Source organism: Centroberyx affinis, unplaced genomic scaffold, assembly GCF_046629955.1.
Source record: "Centroberyx affinis isolate AG114_WGS23_722 - 3 ecotype Tasmania unplaced genomic scaffold, CSIRO-AGI_Caff_v1 ptg000264l_1, whole genome shotgun sequence".
Taxonomy (NCBI): domain Eukaryota; kingdom Metazoa; phylum Chordata; class Actinopteri; order Beryciformes; family Berycidae; genus Centroberyx; species Centroberyx affinis.
The window spans coordinates 302,322-330,076 of NW_027278945.1; the positions used below are offsets into that span (position 1 = coordinate 302,322).

Genomic DNA, 27,755 nt, shown 5'->3' on the forward strand with positions numbered 1-27,755 from the left:
TGAGAGTCAAGTTTGTAAACTTTGGTGAGATCTATAGTGTGATGGTTGAAAAGACTGCACAATACTTCCATTCACAGATACCCACGATCCATAACTGTTAGGGTCTGTCTAAATTTTAAACTCGAAACAATAGACCCACATTACACTCTAAAAACAAATGTGAAATATAAAAGCACAATTGTAGCCTATATGAGATTTATTTATGAGAGATAAATAGGCAGAGACAGGGAATATAATGTATCAACAACCAGTGCCTTAATCCTTAATGTTAAGTATTTACTATTTATTTGCAACTGATTTTCTAGAAAAACAATAGAGCGGCCAGGTTTGTGCAGATAGTCCCTCACTAAGCATTAGAACTGGACCTAACGGTGGGAGAGGGCTGCATCTGCCTTGTTCGACTCCTAGGAGAAATCACAGAGCTTCATTCAATCTGAACCAGGAAGTGAAATCTTCAGCGGCACCCAGTTTTCAAAGGCAAGGCATTCGAGGAAAAACCTACTTGTTTTCCACTGTCACGGTTTATTGTATTAACTAGCTACAATCTAAATTATGACTACTTGTTGAATTTTCCAGGAATGGCGCGCCCATGATATCGCGAGTTTAGCACGTCGGCGTGAATCACTTTTGGGGTAAGACTACTTCCTGGATCCGAGACGTTTCACTTCTGCTAAACCTGCATATATATGATAGATAACTAAAGTCACTACTTAAGTGTTTTATTAATTTAACGTCAGCTGTAGTTTGACATAGTCAGAGCTCAAGCAATTAATACCTTAGCGTCCCAGTTAATGGTCCCTGCGCATGACATATATGGATGCTAACGTTAGCTAGCTAATCAATTAGCTATTGTGTAAATCTGTGTGTATTTCTCCAGACAGCAGAGCAATGTCTACGGAGCAGAGGAGAAGCTGGATATTGACAAGCGCCACTGTCGCTTGTGTCGCCGCGCTTTATGTGCCGTGTGTGCAGAGAGCCGTCCCCGGTGGAGACTCAGGTTGGTGCTAGCTAGCTAGCTAACATTACCTAGACCATGTGGCTTTGTTGTGTAGCCACACAGCGCCACATGATTGGGGGAGCCAATCATGTGGCGCTGTGTTGATCTAGCTCCTGCAGCTGAACTGGTGCTGTCCGTGGTACTGCTGGCACCAGGAGATCAACTGGGAACGATAGACTGTAAAATAAGAACCCAACCTTGGGAACCCAACCTTGTGCCACCAAATGCTTTTTTTTTTTTACTGCAGTCATCACTCGGAGCCCTTACTTCAACAACTTTTGTGGCCAAAGTTGATCGAATTTATGTTATTTAACCTTTTCTTGAACCAGCTAGTCCCATTTAGATTACAAATCACTTTTTCAAGGTAGACCTGGCCAATAAAATACAATCCACATGAAACATTGAGCATTCTATGTTTTGTGTGTGCCAGTGCTCCAATAAGAAGTAGTCCAGTATCAAAGCAGCAGGCTCAAAGACCAAGGTCCTGATACATTTTGACTAGAAAAAGGAAAGACAGCTCATTTTTGAACTGTTACAAGATTCATTAACCTTTTAAAATCATCAAGAGAGAACAGCTCTTTCTGCTTAAATAAAATGAATGGAAGTAGGTGTCAGCTCACGCACCAGCATTGTCTGATGTTTTTTAGATTCTGCTTCCAGGCCGAGGGACACTGGAGGCAGACATGAGTGTCCAAGGCAGAAATGAAGGGTCCTTTAATGTGAAGCTTGACTGCAGCACATTTGATTTGATTCCTATGTACATTTGTTTAGATGGACTTCAGTGTTCAGTGTCATTATAAATATGATGTGATAAGGGTTTATTTTGCAATATAAAATTTTAATAATAGAATTTTGGAAACTTGAAATCAACAGCCCATGTAGCCTGTTGTAATGTAGTTGTTGTAATTAACTTGACATTGCTCATCCATGTTAGAGTTATACATTTTGAACAGTAAACATTTTTTCTGTGGTGATGAAAGCACACAGAGACCAAAATCTTTAGTACTGAGAAAGTCATGGTTTCTGTGTCTTCCAGCCTTAACTGGCATGTGAGAACTTGATCCAGACAAGTTCTTGCTGACTTTTGCCATTAATGAATCACTATGGGAGTGAACATGTCATCATCACTCAGTTTACAAGCAACTTCAGATGCTGAGCTTTCAGCCATTGGTAGTGGGATAATGCCATACTCATTCATAATTTCATTACAAAAATTGCATGATCATAATTTGTCTTCACCCTTTCACCTGCCTTCAAGAACTCTGCATTTGCTTCTATTCTACAGAAGCCACAAGGGAAAAAAACAGTAGAACATTATGTATTATACTGTCTGCATTACACAGGTAGGTAATATAAGTACCATTAGTAATGACACTGCAATGTTGAAAGCCTTTGACTTCCTGTGAAACTTACCAGACTATAAATGACCAGCTGCCCAGAGTTGGAGTTGTATTTTTTATGTATTTCTTTTGGGAGATGATGGGTCCATCCCCGTAGGGATCCATTAACAGCAACAGTCAGCAACTGGAACTCTCTCAAAACTCAAGATGGGCTGTAAAAATGGTGTGCTTGAGTTTGTATCAATCCAGGCTAAAAAACAAGTCTAATATATAAAAAAATCCTCATTATATAGGCTAGTTCATTTTAATCCAGTGTTGTCTGTTTATGCATAGGTAAGTTTAATTAGCACTGTCCTGTAACAAGGCTGAACTATGCTCATATAGGACTAGTTGAAATGAATAACAGTGGGCTTAAATGTACTTAGCTCAGTACCTTTGTATGTTGTAGTCCATTGTGTTTCACAACATTCATTTAATGCAGTTTATGAAGTAATGCCTTGTACAATTACAAACAGTGTTTAGAAATGATAGCTAGGTTACAGACTGGTAAATGTGGACTCGAGGGCATGAAGGCTCTGCTTAGTAGGTTTGTACTGGCCTGGAATGCACATTTGCAGAATGAAAGCATGTGAAAAGCTTGGCCAGATAGGAGAGAGCGGAGACGGGGAGAGAGCAGGCAAACGGAGCGCTGAGTGGCCCCGCTGGTTGTGCTGCTGCCTAGCGAGCGGGGCCTTTGAAAAAATGGCCAGCCCCTTCTCCACAGTGTTTAGGGACGGTGCAGGATGCCCGCTCTGATAGTGCCAGCTGAACACCCTTCCGAATTCTCCAGGTCTCCGTCTCTGTGTCCTAATCTCTTTAGGTGTGATGTGCCCTGGAGAGGCTTGAGCGCAGCCCCGCGGGTACGCTGTTGTCTAGGAATGTGGAGTGTGGAAATGATGGGGATTATGGGAAGACTGGTGTGGGTGCCCATGCTCCGCTATCACAAAGACTCTTGGCGCCCGTGCTGCTACCCCGTCGAGTCAATATTTTCCCTTTTTAGTACTGGGGCTGCAGAACTGCATCTCTGTGGCACTGAGACGGATGTTTTGGCCCAGTATTAGTTTGAGTTTCTGCGTTGAATGGAGCAAAAGTGTGCCACTACTGAGGGAAAATGAGTGAAATTGAGAAACCGATGAAGGATGAGAAAGTGTGATGTAAAATGATGGCAGGTAGCTGCCGGCTCATGCCAGGTGAAATGGAGCTGTGAAAACATTTAAGCTGTGCAGGTGGAGGAGTTCTGGCTTCATGGTCCATTAGACTGATAAGAGTTAGGGCTCCTCATGTGGCAGAAATTTAGGCATCGTAATTCACTGTATCGGTAAGGTTAAAAAATAAGTAAGGCAGCCAACGCCATCTGAAATTCAACTGCTGTGTTCTATAATGTTGGTATTGCATCAGGGCCCAAGTTCTTGCTGTTCAAAAGTAAGTTTTTGATCACTTACATGTAAAATAACTAGCTATATTCGTAAGTGTTCTTGTTTTCTTTACATGGTTTGATTTACTGTGAATAAGTGCAATGTGTAAAACTGGAGGGCAAGTCAGTTAAACCCATACTTTTTTTTTTTTTTTTTTTTTTTTTAAACTTCCTACCCTTTCAAAGCAGTTTTTTTGCACTATTTTTAGTGTATTTATTTACTAGGCATCTTGCGTAGCTAATATGTTGGGTCAGTAATAGGCTGATTATCCTGTCAGTGTTGATGCAGTAAAAGAGGCCACTGTTTCATTGGCTGTAGGCTTGGAGAGCAGAGATGCAGGCCTACCTATCTGGTACCAGTAGAGGGTGCTGTCTTGAATCCAAACATTTATCAATGTCATTTAATCTGAACCAAATTTCAATTTTCATGAGTGGGAGATGCAAACATTGGGTGAGAAATCAGTATAATTCGAAACGCTCTGGGTGTATTCTGGCACAAATGGGTTTGTGCCCAGATACATTTAGGCTGCCTCAAATAGCTTTTAGGGGTTTTCTTTTCAGTTTGTGCCGCGCCCCACACAGAGCTTGTCAAAAAATTGTGCAACCAGCTCCTATTTTTGCAGCTTACCTCATTCTGTGACTGTCACCAACGCTGCCTTTTTGTATGTGCCCACTGGACTAAGCGAGACATTGAGACACTGGGAGTGTGGGAGCAGGAGAGAGGCACATAGAGCAGCAGAAGAAAGAGGAAGGGAAGGGACCTCGATGCATGGGGAGGATGGGACTGGAAGCATTATTCTCAGATCAGCATATGTGTGTCTTTGTGTGACAGAGCATTGGAGAGAGAGTCTAATGGTTTTTGTGTGTGTGTGTGTGTTTGTATGTGTGTGTATGTGCAGGAGAAGGGGAGGGAGGAATCAGGGGAGAAGCGAGAGATGAAGAGAATGAGCGTGCCGCTTAGGAAATGTCACACTGGGAAGATTTGCAGGTTTTGATCCTGGCAAATTAATGCAAAACCCCAGTGCAAGTATTTGATTTGGGAAAACTTTGGGAGCAGACTTGTCTCTTAATAATAATTATTGGGTTTACATTAATTTCCTCCCCTATTCTCTTCCACAGGAGAGCTGATCACCACTGCTTGTGAGCTGGGGGTAAGTATTAGCTGTATTGTTTAATCAATTCACTCATTAACTCTTATAAGCATTAAGGAAGTTTAATTAAGCATGGGCAGAAAGCAGATTAATTTACTTTCAGTCCACAGGTTTTTTTCCCTTCTTTTCTATACACTTATTTTACTAAGTTACAAGTAGAGAATGCTATAATTTGCAACCCGTTTTTCAAATCCAATTAAAGTCAATGGTAAGGCGATGGCTTTTGTAGGCTTTGCCTTATGTACGGTATAAGGCTTATTATATCCACCCCTCTTTTTTGTGTGTGTGTGTAAGCCGCGAAGAATGAACTAAATCGGGTTAACAGTTATAATAAGTTTTATTATTTAATAAAGTTTATTACGCCGCTGTGATCCTTTTAGGGAGGCTGTGTCGGTGTCACTATGCCAGTAATCCTGCCGTTAGTGCTGCAGTCCGTGTGGCCTGCCTGTCTGCCTTTCAGGCCTCCCCAGGGCACGTAGGCCGTCCCTGGGCCCCAGGCTGCTGGCCCTCCCCTCTGATCCCCAGAGCTCCACCGTTCTGTCTCCCCTTGCTCCCTGTGGCCGTTGTCCCTCAGCTGTCCTTTAGCTGCTTGTCTGTCCATTCCTGTTGGCCACACAGTCCTTCCTCCATGCTCCCTTACCTCATGTTCATTTTGCTGGAGCTACCTGTCTGTCCTTCCCACCCTGCCAAATTGTCCATTTGGTTGTTATCCTTTCTTGCTCCCTCGCTTTCTCTCTCCTTCTCTTTCTGTCTCTGTCTGTCTCTCTCTCCCTCATTGCTCTCTTTTCTCTCTCCTTCTCTGCTTCTCTGCCTCTCTTTCGCTCCTCGACTTCTCCTCCCCTACATGTTCCGTCCCCAAGTTGTAGTTGTTTGTGTGTTTGGACGCAGCCAGGGAGCCTTTGCAGTGTCCGAGATGACCTGGTGAGGTAGTCGCACTCTCACCTTTCAGCTCTGTCTTCATTTGAGGAGCTGCCCCTTCTCCCTGGCTGGGGCATGTTATCAGTGCCAGGGAATGAGTCTGTGTTTAATGACTGAGCCCTTATCAGGGTGGAGGAGACTTAGCGACTAATTGCTGTGATTGCCGAGATCCCCCAGGCGAGAATGACTGCGGCTCGGAGGTGGTTTGGGGGCTGGAGCTGGCAAGCACCACGTGCTGTACCACGGGCTCTAGGGAGGTGCACTGTCCTTGGGAAGAGGCTGGAGGAAAAGGAGTGGGTAGAGGGAGGAGAAGAAGGAGGAAGAGAAAGTGAGATGAGCGCTCTCATATCATAGCAGAGTCAGTTAGCGGTCAGGCTGGCTATGTCTGACTCTTCTCCGTCTCTACAGCCCACCACTGCTGGCATCCACTCAGCGCACAAGGGCAACTCGGGTGTGACACTCAATCAAGAGGGGCTAATGGAAATGACACATCTTCCCTGCTCCGTAACACTATCTGGTTCATTCCTGCTCCTTGCCTTCCATATTGTCCTTCCAGCTTTTGTATTCTTGCTTCAATCTCTAGCTCTTCACATCCCCCCTCTCTCTTTTTAAAACAAAGTGCAACATCTGCACTTTGCAACATCTTATTAAACTGCTGCCCACTGAAGCACTTCTGTGGTGAAGCAGTGCCTGGTTGTTGTACTGTTTTCTTAGTGCTGTGAAATTATCACATTGTCATCGCATCTCTGGGTTTGCATCTATTCCTTTTGTTTGTCTTTGTGTGTTTTAGGTGGCCCATCCTCCAGGCTACCCTCTCTTCACCCTGCTGGCTCGCCTGGCTATGTCTCTTCTGCCTTCCCTCTCTCCAGCCCACAGTGTCAACCTGATGAGCAGCCTGCTGGGGGCTGCAGCCAGCGGGGCCCTCTGCTTCACTGTCTGCAGGTAGGTACATTGAAGTTAGCGTCATTATACATCAGTCATCTTCTATAATTTGATGACGTATTCTTGTCATTTTACTGTCCTGCCACGCACTGATGTGTGCTTTTTTTAGTGTGATTTTTAGTGAATGTGCTTCAATAATTACATTTACAATTTAGAGGTCACTAAAGTCAGCACATTGTTAAACAACAGTGGTCAAAAAAGCCTGAATCTGAATGTCCAAAGAGGGCATCTTTGTGGTCTAGCTCTCTGATCCTTAAACATTCCCCCACTGACTTTTTTGCATCTTCATGGTGTCTGAAACGGAGAGTGGTATTTTTGGGTCCTGACTGACGGCAGTGGCGTCCCTGATCCTCTGTTCAGTATTCAGGAGCAGAGCCCAGCCACCCTCCCCCCTCCCACCAGCATGCCCGGCCTGTTTACCCATCAGCCACCCGTTGCGAGTGTGCGTGTGTGTGTATGTATGTCACAATTATCGTCCACCCCACCCCCACCACGAACTCCCTGTTCTCCTACCCCCCCACTGCCCAGCATGCTCCCAATCCTGACATGGCACGATTTCTAATCTCCCCCTTCTTCCCTCCTGGGTCTGAGAGGAACAGGATCACTAACTCTGCTCCTCCCTCTCCCCTCTCTTCAACCACGTCTCCCCTCACTCACTCAGGACCACAGAGTGTGTTACTGTGTCTCTACATTGCCATCTACCACCCTGCAGTTTTCCCTGCTGCTGACCCCATCATGTAAGGAGTATTTTCCCCCTTCCCTCTTTGTGTGTTTTTATCTCACAAGGTCGGCTGGACTACCTTACATCACCCTTTTGCTGATCTTAGTCATTTTCCACATTGCATTGTTGGTGGCATCTTAGTGTCAAGATTTTTTCCTTTTTGTCATTACTGAACCTGTTTATGCACACTGTGGCATTTCCAAGCATGTAATATACCTTTAATTTTATCTTCCAGCATAGGAATTGTGGAATATGATGTAATTTCTTCCTGCTGTATACCTGCAAATCTTGGCAAGCTGTTTGGGCCCAATAGTAGCGGAGGAACGCAGGTGACGACAGGGTTGCCGGGCTAGTTTGTGTTCCCAGGTGGGCCGCACGGGGCTGGGTGTATTTCCTGTGTGCTTGGCCGGTTGGTGCTAGGTGGCAGGTGGTCCAGAGTAGGTCAGGGTACAGGGTCAGCCCTGCTGGAGTGGGACAGGGGCTGGAGAGGAAGTGCTGCCCAGGGGACTGGCCCTAGGCCCGGACTGCAGCAGCCTCAGACCCTGCCCAGCCTCACCGCTCCTCAGAGGTGAATCAAAACCTGCCAGCTTTGGCCGCTCTGCCCAGGACAAGACAGGAGAGAGGACAAATGAAAGAGAGGACAGAGAAAGACAGGGAAGGAACGCTCTGCCTCTGTAGGACTGTTTGGCTTTATCTCCCTACTGACCCCCCGGTCTTAATGCATTTGATGAATTACCAGTCAATTGGAGGATTGGACTCAGCTCTTGGCCAGACATTTACAGACGGTTATTTTAAGGCCAAAAAATATCCATGCGTTCTGGGTGATATTTGGATCACAGTGCATGTTAACTGCAGCCCTGTTTGTAATCTCTGGGGATTTAGATCCAATTTTGGATTATGGTCAAGTGAAAAGTCATTATGAGGACCTCCACCCCCACCCGCCCCCCACAGGGGCTGATGGGTACTGAGGACTTCAGCCAGAGCACACAGTCACACCCTATAAGCTCTTAAGTATGAACGTATAATCTACGGTTTTCAATTTGAAAAATAAGCATAAAAGGTTTTAGTCATTATCTGTCCGGGGCCTGGTTTGGGCTGAGCTTGTGGCTGTGGATCAGCTGGCAGACTTGGCCTGGTAAAGCTTGAGGGGTGGAGGGGTTACTGGAGAGGGCACAGGAGGGGAGGGGGGAGAGGGTTTCCGGATGGTCAAGACCTCCTTCTTGCTTCTGGCATGGAGGGCGTTGGGTGCTTCGACCATACCCAGTGCATTGGCATAGATGGCATGCCACAGCACTGCGGGGATCCTCCGGCCAGGCCTGTCCCTCAGATGAAATGCCAAGACTGACCAGTTGACACCCGTTCATACCTGCCCTGTCCTTGCAATGACACCGATTGCTCTGTTGTTTTTTCCAACATAATCAACTTTTCTGATGTCTTCTCTTACTTTTGTTTCTTTGAGGCCCACATAAACTTTTTCACTACTTCTTGTTTGGTTTGCATCAGCTGAGAAATAGACTTTTTTCCCCCAAACAAATCATCGCTTTGTATGATTTTTTTTTTTTCCGGATGGTGAAATACATTGAAGTTAATACGGGTACTTGAAGGCAGTTTCTCTCAAATAGTAAATTGTAAGACCTTGAAATTCATCTGGAATATACCCAACATGGCAAGCCTTTGATGTATCAATTTAAATTAGTCGGCCAGATTGCCGTGTTTAATGTGGGGGAATGTAAGTTGATAGGCTTGGAAGCCACTTCTCTCTTGCATAAGTTTAAATGTAGCACTTAGCCTCCCTTTGATTTGTCAATTACAGTCCTCTTGGCTTGATCACATGGTTTGATGGCCAAATTGCATGTCTTGTTATGTTTTCACACCATGGCCTGACAAGCCTTTGAGGATGGTGGCCGTAATGATAATAATTACTATCGATTGCGCTTGAAGGTTCATATCAAAGAACATTTGGCCCATGGAATCCTAAAGTCCTCGACCATGAGTCTCTAGAGGAATAGGAATGTGTGTACCCTTCACAGAGGGATAATCCAGACAGCTCGGTATTCTGTGCTCTCTCGTTTCACAGTTTATCTGCTAAAGCTGCTCTGAATCTGTGCTACCTGAGAGGAATCTCTCCGTTCCCGAGCTTATCCCGAGAAACCAGGAAACAGACACGCTAGTGCGCTGACAGCCATCAGAGCGGAAAAACAACACAAACAACACTCAGCCATCAGCACTTTTCACACTTTTGTTCGATCACATGATTACATAACGGGACCGTTGAGGCACACCAAATGTGTCTGCCCTCTCCCTTCCTCGGCTGCCCCGCGCCCCCCCCAAACCAAAACGCACACCTGCGAGAGGCTCACCTGCCAAGAGCCGGCCCATGTGGCACAGCTGATACCTCAGTGGACTGGAGGGCGGGCGTGGTGCCATCCCCTGCCTAGTGCTGTGTCCCTAGCTCCTTATAAGGACCTCCACCATATGGTCCTGATGGCGCTCCCCCTCCCTGCTCCCCTCTACCCGCTCAGGTGGGTTGTTTTTCCACAGGGGTGGGGTTGCTGGAAGGTTGCGTGTATCTTGTCGGGGTCATCCCTGGAGCAGTGCGTGGGGGGGGTTGTTTTCATGTACCCGTTTGTGTAGTTTTGTTTTTGCAGACCTCTGAGCGTTCGTCTTGATATCTTGGAAACAGCTGAATAGAGTTGTTTTGTTGGAAGACGTTCTCACCTCTCCCTGCAGGTGGCAAGACTGCCCCTCCCTCTCACATCTGCTGTGGCCGGATAAAATCTTCATCCCGAGAGGTGATAGAGAATGCAACCGTTACTGTTTTCTTCTGAATATGCAGGAGTCAATTTTTAGGTTTGTCTGTTTGAAAGCCCCCAATCTCTGGACCTTTTGTTCCATTTGCACAGTATCTCCCCTGTCATATTGTAGTCCAACAGACCTCCTTCACTCCCCCCCATCCTCAGCATGACCAATGGTTCCCCCAGGACTCATCCTCTAATACAGTTAAACAGATGTCTAATGAAGATGTTATTTCCTCATTACTGGCTACGGGATGGGGATAGAGAGGGGGAGGAGGGAGGGCTAGATAGACAGCAGAATACAGTACCAGTTTAATATTCCTTTCGCCCGTGGGCCCGAGATTGTGTCTGCCTCGGACGTCAATATTACATTCCTCACCCACCACAGGCAGTCTTAATAAGGCACCAGGCACGGAGACGGATCAGACTCGGCAATTACAATTCACCCAGAATTAGTTAATGGAATCTATACAGCGACATTTATGTATCACTGGTGTGTGCCTAATGACTTTGTTGAAAAAGCAGCAATAAAAATGGCATTCTGTGAATTGCATAAACACAGGATTTTTGTAAATTGTTTTTTTTCTTCGTGTAATTTTTGTGTGTTGGGTGGAGATTAAGATGGCATTCTGGGAGAAATTGTCATGTCAGTGGCTGCATTGTTTGAGCAGAATTGTGGTGATTAATTTTACACGCACTTGGAGCACTGGAGCGCTCTCCTGGAGGAGGGGTGTCTGAGCAGCAGAGCCTGGGCCCTTATTTACCCTCCTCTCTGTTAGAGCAGACAGCTTCCCAGCCACACTCTGGATGAGCGAGGGAAGACAGGGAAATGCTTGTTGTGGTATACATTTACTGGCTGAAAAATTGACGGTGGAATCCCAGATTGAAAACACTTTTTTGAAAGAATACACCTAGGGCATTCATTTTCATGACAGGTGTAGTATCCATGGATTATATCATTTCATACCCTACATTTGAATTGAAGTGCTGTCTTTTTTTTCCTGTTTGGCTCTGAAATTTCAATACAGTGCCTCAGACACTTAGCAGTGTCATACAGTATAATGGCTACTAGCCTGCCTGTCCTGGCCAGAGGAAAGCCCTGGGGCGTCAGCGAGGGCCAGCTGGAAACCTCAGCCTGGCCCGGCCAGGCCACCTCCTCCACGGGCTTTCTAACCTCTTCAGGAATGTGTGATTCTTTTCCAGCCCTGCTTCCCCAAACCACCACTCAGCGAGAGAACAGTGCAGCGCTGATCCGCGATGGCACAGCTGTGGTATTGTCTGCTCCCTGGGGTGGTGTGTGACAGTGGCTCCCCTGGCCAGCTCCATTGTGAAGCCTCATTCACTGCAGAGTGCTGGTATAGGCTTTTTGTGTGCCGTTATTTAGCACAGACGACTGGTGCTGGCAAGGCTCTGGCCCATGCTGTAGAACTGAGGGGGTAAATGAGGCAGGTCCCGTTTTGACACTTCAAAGTGATTATGCTGAGCTATTGCTGTGTCCTTGAAGGGGACACTGCTTACCAGAGCCTACTGTATCTTTTATTATTTACCCTTGAGCTTGGTTGTTTTCCATTTGAACTCATCGGTAGTATTACATATTTTCATTTTGCCCATTTCATTTTTTCCTTATTAGTGTCTCCTGAATTTCCAGCAGTTTTTAACCAACAAAATTATTGATAATTGTATTTCTTATCCAGTTCCACGATTTCCAAGTATGAAATGAACTGTGCTTTATTTCAGGCTTTATGCATATTATTTGTCATTCAGTTAATTACCCAAGAGATGACACAGAGACATTTTGGCAGGGCGGATCACTTCAGGATGGAGTAGTCCCGTTGTCAACCATGTTGGACGATGTTGTCAACCATGTTATTCTCCTGCCATGTCTCAACCAGGCCATTGTCACTGAGCCACAGCATTACAGCACAGCAACATCCAGCACCGCATTGAGTTGTGATAACAGAGAACATGGCCACGCCGGTGTCAAGAGTGTCTCCTGCTTTATCTGAGTGTCCTGGGAGCAGCCAGCCTGGAGAATGAGCCATGGAGGCTGAGAGGCTGACTGGGACCCAGGTGGTCTGGCGCAGACAGACAGGTCGTTTATAGCAGTGCTGTACACACATCGCTGAGCTCTTACGGACTGACAGGTTCTAACAGAGAGATTTGTCAGCCACTCAGAGAGAATAAAGAAGTCGAAGAACAGGAGTGAGTCTGTGTGTGTGTGCGTGTGCGTGTGTGTGTGTGTGCATCTCTGAATATGTGAGGAGTGTTGCCTGGCTATCAGACAAGGCTTCAGAAGCCAGAGCAGAGTTGCTGTAATAACCTCGTCCCTGGACCCCTACTACTGCTCAGCACCCTGCACTACCCCAAAACCTGCCCCCCTGCTAAGTGTATGAGCTGGGGGTTAATTGTCATGCAGGGGGGTAGAACTGAGGGTGCGGGGGGTCTCTGCACCTCAACGAAAGTCCCCATCTACCCCCCCGCCCCCCCCACCCTTCTTCATCCTTCCTTCAAGTTACAACTAATTCCTGGAGCGGTGCAGCGAGAAAGACGCTGCTATCTCTTATTAAGACCCACTCCTAGACGCCCCATCAACACAGAACGCCCCCCCCCCCCAACACACACACACACACACACACACACACACATATACATACACATACACCAAGCTTGCCTCACAGTGAACACTGAGGGAAAAGAGTGGAGAGAAGGAGAGAGAAAACCCAAGAAAAAAAGGGGAAGTAGTCAGCAAGCAAGAGTTTTTTTTTTCTACCCTCCTCTCGCTCTCTCTCCTTTTTTTCCTGATTTACCGCGCTTTCCTCAGAAAGCTCCATTGTTCCCCTAGCCTAAGTCTCATCAGGCCTTTTGTGGCTGACTATCACAGCGGCAGGCAGAGAGCTGGAAATGTATAAATGGTATCATGCCTTGTGATTAATGGCGGTGCTTATGAGTCAGGTCTGATAACGGGCCTGCTCTCTACTCAATTTCAGATACCGTTAATGGAATCTGTCTTCTGCGATTGTAATGTGAGAGCGCCTAATTTGCTATGGAGCTTGAAGCTGTCACCGGCAAGGGATTGTGGGGTCATAAGGGACCTGGCAGCCGTTTGGCCTGCAGCTTGTATCTGCGGTGCTGAATAGAGCAGCTCTCTGCCTGTCAGTTAGCTGATAGGCTGATGAGGACTCTAAGCCACTCCACACAATGGCGGAAAGGGCCATACTGCCTGACTTCCCTAATTGTCGAGCCTGCTCATATTTCAGAGCCAGCATGCCGGGGACTGGGCTGCTTTTTTTTTTCTTCTCCCTTTTTTCCCCTCTCTTCTTGAACTTTTTTCTTCCTTTTTCTATATTTCATCCTTCATCCCGCACACTCTCTCACCCCTCAACGCACACTTCTCTGCACTATTTTTCTTTTCTTTCCCTTCTCCTCCCCATCATTTGTCGCCTCTCTCCCCCTCTGTCTCTCATTTTAGTAAGTGGTGGGTCTTAGCGTATGACAGATTATCCCAAGTTTGCTTCAATTACCGCTAAAGAGATGGAGACAGTACAGGAGAGGAGGAAGGGGAAAACTTTTGTGCACACATTATATTTAAGAAGCTGAGGATAAAGTGCTATCTCTACCACGGTGGTTTCTGTGCCAGTCTGCTTGAGATCAACCGGCTGCTAGGGAGGGAGTTCTCATGATATGTGAATGGCCCAATTCAGTGAGAGTGTTTTTCAAGGTCTTGTCCGAGAATCAAACTTGGGTCGCGGGGAGATTATAATGGGTCCCCAAATTAGTCTGGAGGAAATGGTGGCTTTTTTGACTGTAGAATTTTCATTTTGTGTGAAGCTGCCGGCTGTGTAACCTTTTCATGTCACTACAACGTAAGGTAGGCTGAATAAAACACTGTAAAATATTAGTAAAATACTAGTAGGTTTGTTGCCAAAAAAAACAAATGTTAGATTAACCTTCAGTCACAGCCCGCAAAGTAATTTTTATTTTTTAGAGAAATTAGTATGAAAATGTGGGTAAGGACAAAAAAGGTTTTAAAAAGGTTTTAAACTACGGCTAAAAACTAACTAAAACAAGGCTAGGATTGTTAGATTTGAATATTTTATGCTATATTTCTTCAGATTTATTTAAGCCCAAACCAAAAGGTTTAAAGGTTGCAATTAACCATGTTGTAACTATTGAATAATTAGTGAAAGTCTGTTGAAATATTGAATATTGAAATAGAAAAGTGAAATATTGTCAGGCATGACTCAGTCTGGCTCATCACAGCTCCGTTTGGGGTTGATTCCCTGGTCTATCAGGTCCAGGTCTGAGTTTAAAAAAAACTATATGAGTCTTTTGGGTTTGTGTAGAAAAGCCACAGGTCTTTGTCAAGTTGCTCTACCTCACCTCTTGTCTTCTGTCAGGTTGGCAGGGCCGGGCCCAGGAGCGGTGCTGACTGGAGGACTGTTTGCTGTGTCCAGGCTCAGCTGGCAGTGGTCCATGGTGGCGGAGGTCTTCACCCTCAACAACCTTTTTGTTGGTTTGCTCTTCTCCTTGACTGCCAGCTTTCACTGTGCTGAAAACGCCTTCCAGAGGAAGAAGGTAACCCAGCGCGTCACACTTCTGCCCTCACTAAGGACAGCGCCTTCTCAGATGCTTTGTTAAAATAATCTGTTGTATAATGTTGTGTATTTCACTCAGATTTAGCTCACAGTGCTGTACTGAACTGCTATTATCTGCCTTTACCAGATTTCACATTGGGGGGCGCTATGCTGTGGCTTGGGGCTCTGTAACCAGCACACCCTGGTGTTGTATGTACTGGTCGTCGTTCCCTGGGTCCTGCACCGACTCTACTCTCACAGGGTAAGTTCTGGTACTTTCTACTTTAATCTACTCTTTTCTGCAAGACTTTGAATGCGAATGCCACCTAACAGCAAATTTCTTTTGGCATGGGGTTTCTTGGGACGCAGCTTTATCAAATGGGGCTCAGTCGTCTAATTTGTATCCATCTCGGGGTGCTTGATATGAAAAGGTTTGGGAACCCCTTGATTTTGACAGGAGCTGTCTTTATGTGGCCTGTTGTCTCTGGGAGTGTGTTTCCTGGGCGGATTTCTGCCCTACATCTACCTGCCCATCTCCTCCTACCTCAACACGGCCCGCTGGAGCTGGGGGGACCAGACCTCCCTGTCCGGCCTGCTGACCCACCTGCTGAGGGCTGAATACGGCACCTTCAGTTTGGTACTGACACATACATACATGACTTGCATGCACAAGCACGTGCCTACACACACACGCACAGACAAACACACACACGCTAACATACATACACGCTCTTGAAATTCTTTATGATCTATCATTACTCGATATATGTGCTGTGTAGGCCTTTTTATCTTGCACGCCACACCAGTGTTTTTTAGTTTCCCTCTCTCTGTGTTGGCAGGCGAAGACGGAGGGTTCTGTGAACCTGACCACGATGCTGCAGTGAGTATTCTGACCAACAGCTATCTTAATCTGCTGCTTGGCCTTTTCAGCCTTTCATCTATCGTTTTGACTTGACCTCAGCTGTTTACATATTTGAAACACAAATCATGACTGGTTTATGTACCGACTTCGCCAGACATATTCACAAGCACAGTATTTATAGATGAAACGCAGCTCTTTATAATTACATGAAGTCTTTGGTGTCTGCATATGCCATAATGTAATTTAAACATTGGATGGCCTTTTCTTGGCTCCTATAGTTAGGTTGTACATGCCACAGATTTGATATTTGATCTATATACAGAAACAAATGATAATGTGGGGTTCTTGGTTCTGGTGGGGTTTTTTTTCTAAAAGGGACAGTGGGCAGTACGCTCACCCTTGTTTTGTTTTTTTATGTAGACGGTGGGAACATAGAGTGGAAGGTGGAGTAGGGGAGACACAGCAGAGAAAAGTGATGGGATTCGATCGGAAGGCACAGTGGGGGCTCACGTGTGCTTCCACAGGCAGGAGACTCAACCACTCTGGGCACTGGTTCTGGTGTTTTAGACAGACAGGTTTAACCACAGACAAACCAATCCGTTCTGAGAGCCCAGAGTCATTTCTGCAGCCCGTCTCTCTTCCTCCTCTCCCCAGCAGCTTTTGTTCTTCCCATTCCACTCTCTCCCATCAAAGCAGAACTGAACCTGCTTAGAGGGCCAAATCTCTGTGTTCTGTTTCTCCAGCAGTTTGAAATGATCACTCAGCTCTGGTGTTTAAGCGTGACAAGCTGTGATGACAGACACTGCAATAGAGCTGGAGAAATTGTATTTTTCCACTCCAACACACCCCCCCCCTCCTCCACCTCCACCCGATTCCCACTCCATCTCCTCTCCTCCCCCCCACCACCACCACAGTCATCCCACTTCTGGTATCTTCCTCCAACTGACGGGATGGGGGAGCATGTGCGTCTTAAGACCCCCCACAACCAGCCCCCCTCTGCCGAGCGCCCACCCCTTCCCATCACCCCTGCTGCTTGATGGACAAGCACACCTTCAAGATGGGGAAGAGAGGCGAACATGACAGGCATGTCACACTGGAGACGTAAACCCGCTCGAGAAGCTGACACAGTCCCACACACACACAGACAGACACACACGCTTGTGAGCACATACACACATAGTGTACATTGAGAGATATAGAGACTCAATAAGCTGTCAAATAGAGATGGGTATTAAGGAAGAGGCAGGAAACTATCTCTCTGCTCTGAGCAAGTGCTCTGTGACTGACAGGCGCTGTGAGGAGGGGATGGGGCAATGGGGGGGGTGGATGACACAGTCATTGGTGTCTGTCAGTCCGATTGAAAGGAGGAGCGCACAGTCCTAGGAGTTTGTTTTGATAGGGGATGGAGGGCATTTAGTAATTGGTGTCCTTGAGTTTGGTAGCAGTTAGAGTAATGGGGTTGTGCAGAGCTAGTCTTCGGTGTCCATCATATATATGTGTGTGTGTGTATTGTTTGTGTGTGTGTGTGTGTGTGCATGCATCAGGGCCCAGTTGGACCACTGCCTAGAAGACCTTTCACTCCCTGTCCTGGTCCTGGCTGGAATGGGGCTGCTCCTGTCTTCGTGCGATAGGTAAGATGAGCTAGATGCCACCATGCGAGTCACCAAACTCCGTCACACACCTCAGCAGCCACTTCAACCAAAAATCTAATCCCCTGGAGTAAAAGACATGGAACAAAACCACTGACAAAATGCTGATCTTAGAAAAGAGAGTACAAAAAGACACTGAGGCACCCAACTGTCATGCTGTCGCGACGCTCCGCATTCAAATGAAGATGGGTTGATGTAGGTGTATATTTTCAAAAACATGTTCATGTGTGCAAGTAAATCATTGCTTTTATGTATCTGTATGTGGCAGGGCTGTGTGATCCAGTAATTCATTACAGTAGTGCCTTTGCTGGTGTCTGTGGGGTGGCGCTGATAAAGCCTAGTGGAGCCCTGGGGCAGGAAAACCTCGGAGCTGGGCTCTCCCCAGGGCACTGGCCACCCCCTGCTCCCCCCTCCCCCCTGGGGTGCACTTTGATAAACTTGACTAGATGCACACACACACACACACACACACACACACATATAAGAAGAAGAGAAAGGTCATTCCATGGTATATAATGTATATATATACTATATACTTTAGTGGAAATACTTCATATATGCAATGTAAAGCACATCAGAGCATTTTATTACTGAGAAATCAAAATGTAACTACTAACCAAACTCCATTCGATCTGCAGAGTCCCTCTCAATCTTTAAGAAAAGGCTAAAGACCCAGCTTTTTAGTGAACACCTTCTCACCTAATGGACTGTGTAACCAAACAAAAAAAAAAAATCTACCTCTATGCACTCTATGCATTGCCTCTATGCACTGCCTCGTAGCACCTATGTCCTGTTGGACCAGAACTTAGCTTTATGGCACTTACTCTCGTTGTTCTCTCCTGACTAGAACCTTGCTTGTGTTGTATTAAAACTCTCATGTGTACGTCACTTTGGATAAAAGCGCCTGCCAAATGGGAAATTGTAAATTGTAACCATTCTGCATAATGTGAGAAGAATTGAGATGTAAATTCACACAAATAGAGGAAGCTTGCCAGTGGGTCTTAGTGGCTAGCCAGCAGAAACCAGCAGATCCCTCTGTTAGCAGTAGAATGAAAAAAATAAATTGTCATTTTCTCTGGCTTGGAAGTATTTCTTAAGGTTCAGATCAGCATTCGTTATTGGCATAAGGTTATAGTGTTTTCTCATTAGTGTAGAAGTACATTTTACAGCTGTACTGTAATGGGTTTGTGATTCAGTAGTTGGCACCAGCTCATTATGACTCACTATGCATTAGAAAATCAATCATGCACCTCTAAGCTGGCTGGGGTCTACATTTGCTCTTGGGCTCGTGATCTCCATCCTTGCATTCATATTTTTATGGAGGTATTAAAAAAAAAATGTACATTAGACTACATATATAGAAAATGTTCATATCTTTATATAGTGACAATGAAAAAATATTTGAGTGTAGTATCTCAATGACCTTGCTCATGGTAATTCCTGTCCTAGGACGTGTTGTTGTGTGTCCTGGCTGTTTGCTGCCATGCTGCTGGTCTACTCGCTGTTTTTTGCTTGGAGAGCCAACCTGGACATCAGCAGACCCTTACTGCTGGGAGTGGTGAGCTATTCGACTCGGGGTGAACTGTGCTCCGGGAGACCGTTGACTTCCACTCTCTGAGCTTGTGTGTGTGTGTGTGTGTGTCAAGTGTTTCCTTTACTTGCGCTTTTTGCTTTTCTTTATTCATCATCAGGCTTTATTGCTCAGTCCCACTCCCAAAAAAACAACTACTTCTGCAGTTAAAGCGCAATTGTCCTGTTATCATGATAGAAATCCGGAAATAATTGTTCAACTGCAATACCTATTGAAGCTAATCCTGGAAATGCCCCAGGAGCAAACCTGGGTTTCAGAACCAAAATTACTCTCACCCCCTACATCTCCCAAAAAAATCTACAGGAAACACTGGTGTGTGTGTGTGTGTGTGTGTGTGTGTGTGTGTGTGTGTGTGTGTGTGTGCTCCCTGCAGGTCGAGCGTTTCTGGCTACAGAGTGATGCTGCAGTGTGTGTGCTGGCAGGCCTAGGCCTGAGCTGGACACACACAGGGCTGGAGAGGAGGCTGGGCCGCGGGGGTGTGTGGAAGACCACAGGCTGGGTGCTCACCATGGCTCTGCTGGCACATATGGTACACTCCAATCGTAGGTGAGCATCATACTCAGTTAGCAGAAACTTTCTATGGGATGGAAAAACAATTCAAAGTCCAAGGTATTCATGTCTAGAGTTAAAAAACCTTTATTTGATTAGGACTCAGATATTAAAATCTTACTGTGAACTATTTGTTGCGGCTACCAAAGCCTTTATCAGGGTGTTGCTCTCTATTCTCTATTAGAGAGAATGCACATCAGCACCAGAAAGATACTTTTCAATTGGTGCTGGTATGAAGGAAATCCACTTGAGGTTAAAAAGGAAAAATGTATACTGCACATGATTCCTCAAGTCCTCAAGTGGATTTCCTTCATCCCAGGGACATCATGTGCGATGTTGACCCAGGGACATCATGTGTGATGTTGACCTGAGGACATCATGTAATAATATTGACCCAGGGACATCATGCCTAATGTTGACCCGGGGACATCATGCCTGATGTTGACCCGGGGACATCATGCCTAATGTTGACCCAGGGACATCATGTAGTAATGTTGACCCGGGGACATCATGCCTGATGTTGACCCGGGGACATCATGCCTAATGTTGACCCAGGGACATCATATAGTAATGTTGACCCGGGGACATCATGCCTGATGTTGACCCGGGGCCATCATGCCTAATGTTGACCCAGGGACATCATGTAGTAATGTTGACCCAGGGACATCATGCCTAATGTTGACCCGGGGCCATCATGCCTAATGTTGACCCAGGGACATCATGTAGTAATGTTGACCCGGGGACATCATGCCTAATGTTGACCCGGGGACATCATGCCTAATGTTGACCCAGGGACATCATGTAGTAATGTTGACCCGGGGACATCATGCCTAATGTTGACCCAGGGACATCATGTAGTAATGTTGACCCGGGGACATCATGCCTAATGTTGACCCGGGGACATCATGCCTAATGTTGACCCAGGGACATCATGTAGTAATGTTGACCCAGGGACATCATGTAGTAATGTTGACCCGGGGACATCATGCCTAATGTTGACCCAGGGACATCATGTAGTAATGTTGACCCGGGGACATCATGCTTAATGTTGACCCAGGGACATCATGTAGTAATGTTGACCCGGGGACATCATGCCTGATGTTGACCCGGGGACATCATGCTTAATGTTGACCCAGGGACATCATGTAGTAATGTTGACCCGGGGACATCATGCCTGATGTTGACCCGGGGACATCATGCCTGATGTTGACCCGGGGACATCATGCCTAATGTTGACCCGGAGACATCATGCCTGATGTTGACCTGGAGACATCATGCCTGATGTTGACCCGGAGACATCATGCCTGATGTTGACCCCGGGACATCATGCCTAATGTTGACCCGGAGACATCATGCCTGATGTTGACCTGGAGACATCATGCCTGATGTTGACCCGGAGACATCATGCCTGATGTTGACCCCGGGACATCATGCCTAATGTTGACCCGGAGACATCATGCCTGATGTTGACCTGGAGACATCATGCCTGATGTTGACCCGGGGACATCATGCCTGATGTTGACCCAGGGAGATCATGCCTAGTCGCTCTCAACTAACCTGATTATAATCACAGTACACCAGTAAACCTGGTAAAAATAAATAATAAACAAAAGGTGTGAGACATCAGTTTCTCCATTTAAACCTGGGTGCTGTGTCGCCTTACGAATATAAATCCAGAAGGTCTCCCTAAGTAGCAGGTTCTTGAATCTATTTCCTCCTCTATTAGAGATTGGTATATATTCAATACCTGAATTTTGACTACCATGATTAGCTTCTTTGTAGTGAATTGCCATAGGGTATTGGGGATTACAAGAGCAAAATAGTTTTTTTTTGTTCAGCTACTCTTGTTTTTAAATTTCTTTAGGTTCTCCCACTGTAAAGGTAGCTACATGTGCTTTCTATATACGATGGTTGTACAGGCATCTGCGATCAATGAAAATAGCATTAGGTTGAATTTGATAAAGTCGTACTTTACTGCACTCCACCAGCAGTAATTAACACTGGACTCATAATGCGCCCCAAGTTACTTTTAAGTAGTTCTTTATAGTTAAGTTAAAGGGAAATAAAAACTCTCTCTCATTCTAGTCCCTTCTAAAATCCCCATGCATTAGTTTTCCCTGAGTCAACCCGATTTGTTTCTCCTCTGTGCTTCAAACCGGAGGTCTGAACTCCATATGTCAGGTTTTTCTCTACTCACCCCATGGTAGGGGCTAAAGAGAGGCACGGTTAGCACATAGATTCCACTCACAGAGCTCAGTCTGAGATGTTAGCCGTCCGAGAAGGCAGATTACACCAGCGTAGTGCTGGGGAGTGCCAGACAGCCATCACTGAGCGGCTTTGATCAAGGGGAGAGCATGGCCTGTGCTGTCAGACCCATCACACCTGTCTCCCCACGATTAGATAGGCAGCCAGAGTGCGCAGCAGAGGGGATGGGGCGGGGGCACTGACAACTTACCCTCAGAGCACCTTGAAAGCGTACCTACAAACAGACTCGCGCTCACACATACACACTTATACACAAACACTTCTAAGAAGGAGTAAGGATGCACTCAGCCCTGTTTTAAATGCAAGTAAACACAACTGGTGTTTTGGTGATATTAAACAATATTACGCTGTGTGTGGTGATGCTCATAGGGAGTGTGATCAAAGCAGGAACGTTGTGGTGGAGAGGTTCGGCAGGGAGGTTCTGGCCTCGGTCCCAGCAGACTCCATCATCCTAACCAGAGGAGACCTGCCAGGAAACTCCCTGCGCTACCTACACTACTGCCAGGGTGTACGGCCCGATGTACGCCTGGTCGATCAGGAGGTCAGAGCTTTTCATTTCTCCGCCGTCTTGTCTATGTTCAGATCAACACTGTTGATATAAACCTGACCTAAGAACTTATTAAGAAAAGCTTAATTTCAGAACTGTATGTCACACAAAACCTATCCAGAAGCAAAAGATCTCTCTGAGCACAGTTGAGGTCAGGTACATTTAGGTATAAAAACGGGAAGCTTCAGTGGCACACCAAAAGAAGACAGAATCTGTCTGCTGTGTGATTTAAGAGAAATTTAAACTGAATGTAATTTTATATTCTTGTGTCTGTTATATTATAAGCTGAGAAATGTGCTTCATTGCAAAATGACTTTAATTTGTTGTGGTTGTCAATTATGAAAGAACGAAAGACTCAAGGTGTGTATCAGAAAAAGTAGATTCTATGTGGCAAGCTTTATCTGTAAAGCTTGGGGTACTTTGATTGTGTGACACCTGGATTTATTTAGGAATATGTTTTGTGTACATACATATTGCAGTGTGATATATGGATGTGTCATGTAGGCCCGTGTAGGCTGGGCACCTAGTCAAGTCAAGTCATGTCAAGTATATTTGTATAGGCCATAGTCAAAGAGCTTCACAACACCCATATTATGAAAATAATAAATGAAAACGACACCTCCTAACCTTATACCCTCAAATGAGGACATGGAAAAACGTGAAAACCTCAAACCTTAAACCAAGAATTCATGACACAAAGTCATAAAGACAGTCAATCCTCCTCTTTAGCCTGAAAGTACACAGCATTTAATTTTCTTATTGCTAATCACACTAAACCCATTCCCCTATACAGACATATTGGTTATTTATAGGCTTTAGGGAAAAGCCAGTTCTGATACGAATGACTTAAACTGAGTTGGTGGTACTCTTTCTATAGATGATGACGTACACTTGGTATGTGGCCAAACTGGAGCAGCACCACCCTGGGGTCCACTTTCCTGGCCGCTGGTGGGACCCGGTCCACCCTGAGGAGAAGGACACCTTCAGTCTGGAGCAGTTCCTCTCCCACAACACGCAGTAAGGCACTGAGACACAGGGAGAGAGAGAGAAGAGAGAGAATAAAGGGATGGTCTGAGCAGATGAATAGAAGGGTATGAAATGGAGAGAGTGAATGAGGAGGGCAACAATGAGCCGACTGAACAAGTGGGTGATATAATGAAGCTGAGATCAGTGGAATGGTCGACACAGCGGTGAGTGCAGGGGGAAGATAAGCCCATAGAACTGTTGCGGACATAAGAGGAGTCTGATGAACTACAGAAGTCGACTAATCTACTTGATTTGGTTAAACAGTCTCCAGCAGAGTGATTGCTGCTCCCTGCTCTCACCACTCACTCCTCAGGGAGGAACAGAGACCCAGCGTTAGGCAGGAGACCTGTTAATACCAAGCCCACCAGGGGGCAGTATTTGCCAGGCCAACATGCCTGTCTCTCCGAGGGGCAACACTGACCTGTGGGATTAACCCTCAGGGCCCAAGCCTTTGGTGAGGAGCAGGGGGCTGGAAGGAAACTAGAAGGTGTTGGGATGTGAGGAAATGTATTTGAGTTAGCCTTCCCTGCTGTTCATATGTGTGTAGCCATCACAGTTACCTGGGGTGAGAGGAAGGGTTTTTTAAAGGGAGATAGGAGTGTGTTTTATCTCCTGTGGTCCTGGAGTGTGAGGTCTGATTGTGTTTGTGTTTGTGTGTGTGTTTATCTGTTTGTCTGCAGGAGGGCTGTATTTGCCTGCATTGGGCTGCCTGATGGGGACCCAAGCTGGGAGCGCAGCTTCACTCGCTGGCCCCTGGGTGTGTGTGACTACCTGGTGCCTGCCCAGAGGCAGTTTCATCCCGAAAAATGGGCCCAACGCACCCGCAACATCTATAACTGGAGTGAGCCACACAACAGGTACACACACACACACACACACACACACACACACACACACACACACATACACATACACACAACCATTAATGCCTCTGGACAGGTAGCTCATTAACTTAGCAGGCTGTAATTTTATGGGAGACCCACTATTGGCCAAGGTCATAATCAAATAATTTACCATATCATTCCTCTTTGATTAAACAGCTCTTGATCTTTACATGGCACTAGAAACATTCACTCAGAAAGATAATCAGCCCCAACCAGCTCACCATGTGCCTCATCACCAACATCAGAAAAGATCTGCTTGGCCTCTCTTCTCTGTGGTCTTTGGCCATTCTGGCACAGACTCCACAGAGCTTCCTCCAGCGAGGTTGTCCTCTGTTCTCCATGCTGTGATCCAGCTCTTTGTGAATTCAACCAGAGCAAGACATTAGGCCCTCAGCCATTTGAAATGAGACTGAAGATGAAAAATAATGAGTTTCTTATTGCGTTTTGTCAATAACTGTGTCAAAAGTGGAATTAGTCAAAGCTCCATATTCTGTTGCTGTTGCCAGCAGCCCCTCATTCACTCAGATATCCACGGCTGAATACTGTGACATTATTTCCCGCACCCTCACGACAAGCGTGTCCGCCGATGCCCACAAGCCAAATATTAGCTCGGGAACCCTGCTAAAATATTCTTTTGAAGAAGAGGTCAAGTGTTTATAGTCAACAAAATGAAAAAAGGGAGATGTGGTTTACTGCATGTCTAATGTGCTAGCTGGTATTGTTGCTCAGTCATTTAATGTTTATGCAGCAAACATTGATGTTTAGTGTGTCAAAACCTGCACATTTGCGTTGAACAATATATTCACATAAATAATCATTTATAGCTAGTGGAACTGTGCACAAACCAAAGCCTGAAGCTATTTAGATAAAGAAATGTTTTTTTTCTGTCTCTGACAGTTTCCATCCTGGGTCCTGGGAGCGTGTTGCTAATGAGGAGATGTGGCAAGCCAGGTACATTAAACTTTTTACAGTAGATACTGGTTTCTTTCCCTCTTTGGAGAGGTTGTATACTGTAGTGTGCAGATAGAAGCTGCGTCACGATGCACACTAGCCTGCTAGAACATCTCCATAAACCAGTCTTGTGTGGTAGAGCATCTACATGTACATTCTATTTGGTGGCAGCATCTACATAAATCACTCCATTGGACTGGTGCGTCTGAGAGTGTAGATCTGCATGGCTCATCCATCCAGCACTTAGCCCTGAGCCTGCGTGCTTTGTTTCAGGATGAAGACGGCTTTCTTTCTGTTTGACCTGGCAGAAAGGATGCAGGGAGAGGGGAAAGCTCGCCTCTTTGAGCTGTCTTACACTGTGAGTCTGACCTCAACAAACACGCAACATTACTGTCATTTGCCATAATGAGGACATGACATCAACATGCAACACAGAAATAACTCCTGAATGTCTGTCATATTTTGCCTTATCAGTTTTCATAACATCTGTTTTTGTGTGTGTGTGTCTGTGTGTGTGTGTGTTTGCTGGGAAGCTGTATAAGGAGATAGTGGAGGCCCACTCAGACTACCCTCCCAACTGGGACAAGAACTTGGCATTAGCCTGCGAGAGGCTCCTCCGTTCAGGTCACCGGGGCCACAGGCCAGACAGCCTGCTGACCTGCAGCGCCCAGCACTTCAGTCGCTACTTGGAGAAGGAACACACGGATCCCCAGGCTCCTGCCATCCGCTCTGCAATTACTCACCTGCTCCAGGAGAGAGACAGGCTCCGCCAGAGCCAGAGGCAAGCCCCATGACAAGGTCCAGAGGGATCTACATGGAGCTGAGAGTGTGCCGCCAGCCCGACCCAAGTGCGAGGCACCAGGGACAAACCAAGGACAAAGTCTGAGGCAATGTGCCTCTTCTCTTGGTTAAAATTTGGTGCTCCAGAGGGGTAGAGGATGGTGTAGTGGTGTTTAGTTAAGATTCTGTCTGAATGGACTAAGAATTGGGACTGGAACTTTGGAGAATAGAGGGATCTGCATACATTGACGATGGGAGAATTGCTCAGACTATTTCACTGGACAAAGACATGGTACAATGTAAAGGGATCTACCTGAGGCTAAGTATGGGTTAAGGGGAATGCTGATGCAGAGACACCAGAGTCACAATGTATGTTAAAGTTGGTAAAGAGTGAAACAGACTGAGCCAGGCTTCATTGGATAAATGTTTACTGTTGACCCTGTCCTCTAGGGACAGGACTTGACGTTTGGAAGCCTTGACTGACCCCAATCAAGTTGTGCATGTTCCCCTTAAACTCACTCATTCGATTGCTTTATCTTTACATCTCATTCTTTTTTCTCCTCTTCCACTCTTACAGCTTTTAACGTGATGATTATTTTGCCTCAGCCTCTGCTCTAGTTCTCTTTTTCTCACATTAGGATGGCAAGGCCGAGATTGAGGGAAACCCAATTTGGGGGCAGAAATGGGGGATTAGAGCCGCAGTTTAATCTGGGACAGACTTGTGCTGTGCCACACAGTCCTCTCTCCCCATCACCAGCACTGCCCACCCACCCCTCTATCCATCCATCAGTCTATCTTAGATGGTCCTTTAAAAACTAATGGATTCGATGAGTGTTTTTTTCCCTCTTCCTTCCTAACGGCAGGGCTATAATCCCTCATGGATTTAAATGAAATACGAAATGTCACAATGCCAGGGACCCTTTTAGAGGTGTGTTTGTGTGTGTGTGTGTGTGTGTGTGTGTGTGTGTGCATGCATGTGTGTTTATTTGTGTTTGCGTGCCTATGTGTGTGTGCATGCTTATAGCTCCAAGCCAAGCCATTTTCCTTCAGGAACCTAGCCACGCATAAACATAGTCAATAAACAAATTGACACACTGAAAAGCAAAGTGCTTTGATCCTCAGAGAAGCACAAAGTCACGCTAACTCCCAGAGACACACATACACATGCGAAGCCCTCAGCCTCACAGCTCCCAGACAGATGGACTATTAGGCTCATGAGGATTGCTTGAGAGACATGGTGGCATGCAAACCCGGCGAACAGACCTGGAGAGGCACTTGACGACACCCTCAGATCTTTGTCTTTGTGTCTCCCCGATTTGTTCTCAGGGTGACACACTAGGGGACAGCAGTAGGATGTATGATGCTTTCTGTAACTGATTTTGTGAATGTTGGGTGTTGATTTTAATGAGCCTGGGGCCGCAGGAGTTGCTATGCAGAGGTCGAGCCAGTGTGTTGCCATAAGCTCCATAAAGCGCAGTCGGAGCCCGCTGTTAGAGATACCACTAGAAAGCTAAGGACAGTAAGTACATGTGTAGTTTTCTCAGAATGTAATCTGCCCTCTCTGTTCGCAGGCCTGGTTAGCGGCTGTCAGCTGGCTGGATGATGAGATTCGACCTAGCACAGATGGTTTGCTTTCTCATAAAAAGGGGAAATTGTCACTCCACTCTCTACAGATTAAAATATTCCAATAAAGATTCTGCTCTTTTTTTTTTTTTACAAAATATTCTTGGTGTTCAGGGGGACGCATATTGATCATATTT

The 27,755-nt window shown here is 46.0% G+C and overlaps 1 protein-coding gene across 1 annotated transcript; it reads left to right on the forward strand.

The window, feature by feature from the left end:
- The first annotated feature begins 588 nt into the window (after window positions 1-588).
- On the forward strand, window positions 589-27,755 carry tmem260 (transmembrane protein 260). Its single transcript, XM_071546584.1, has 17 exons — window positions 589-632; window positions 878-997; window positions 4,910-4,941; window positions 6,650-6,801; window positions 14,715-14,892; window positions 15,040-15,153; window positions 15,349-15,528; window positions 15,731-15,771; window positions 17,298-17,384; window positions 18,852-18,960; window positions 19,367-19,539; window positions 22,177-22,348; window positions 23,232-23,371; window positions 24,061-24,237; window positions 25,162-25,215; window positions 25,489-25,573; window positions 25,749-27,755. The coding sequence occupies exons 2-17, from the start codon at window positions 889-891 to the stop codon at window positions 26,007-26,009; spliced, it is 2,064 nt and encodes a 687-aa protein (XP_071402685.1). The 5' UTR covers window positions 589-632; window positions 878-888; the 3' UTR covers window positions 26,010-27,755.

Excerpts from the sequence above, each read along its gene's own strand:
- tmem260 (XM_071546584.1), top strand. The coding sequence starts at position 889 with ATGTCTACGGAGCAGAGGAGAAGCTGGATATTGACAAGCGCCACTGTC. Across the intron at positions 15,772-17,297 it reads AACCTGACCACGATGCTGCA|GGCCCAGTTGGACCACTGCC; the intron begins GTGAGTATTCTG and ends TGCATGCATCAG. Across the intron at positions 25,574-25,748 it reads TCTTTGAGCTGTCTTACACT|CTGTATAAGGAGATAGTGGA; the intron begins GTGAGTCTGACC and ends TTTGCTGGGAAG.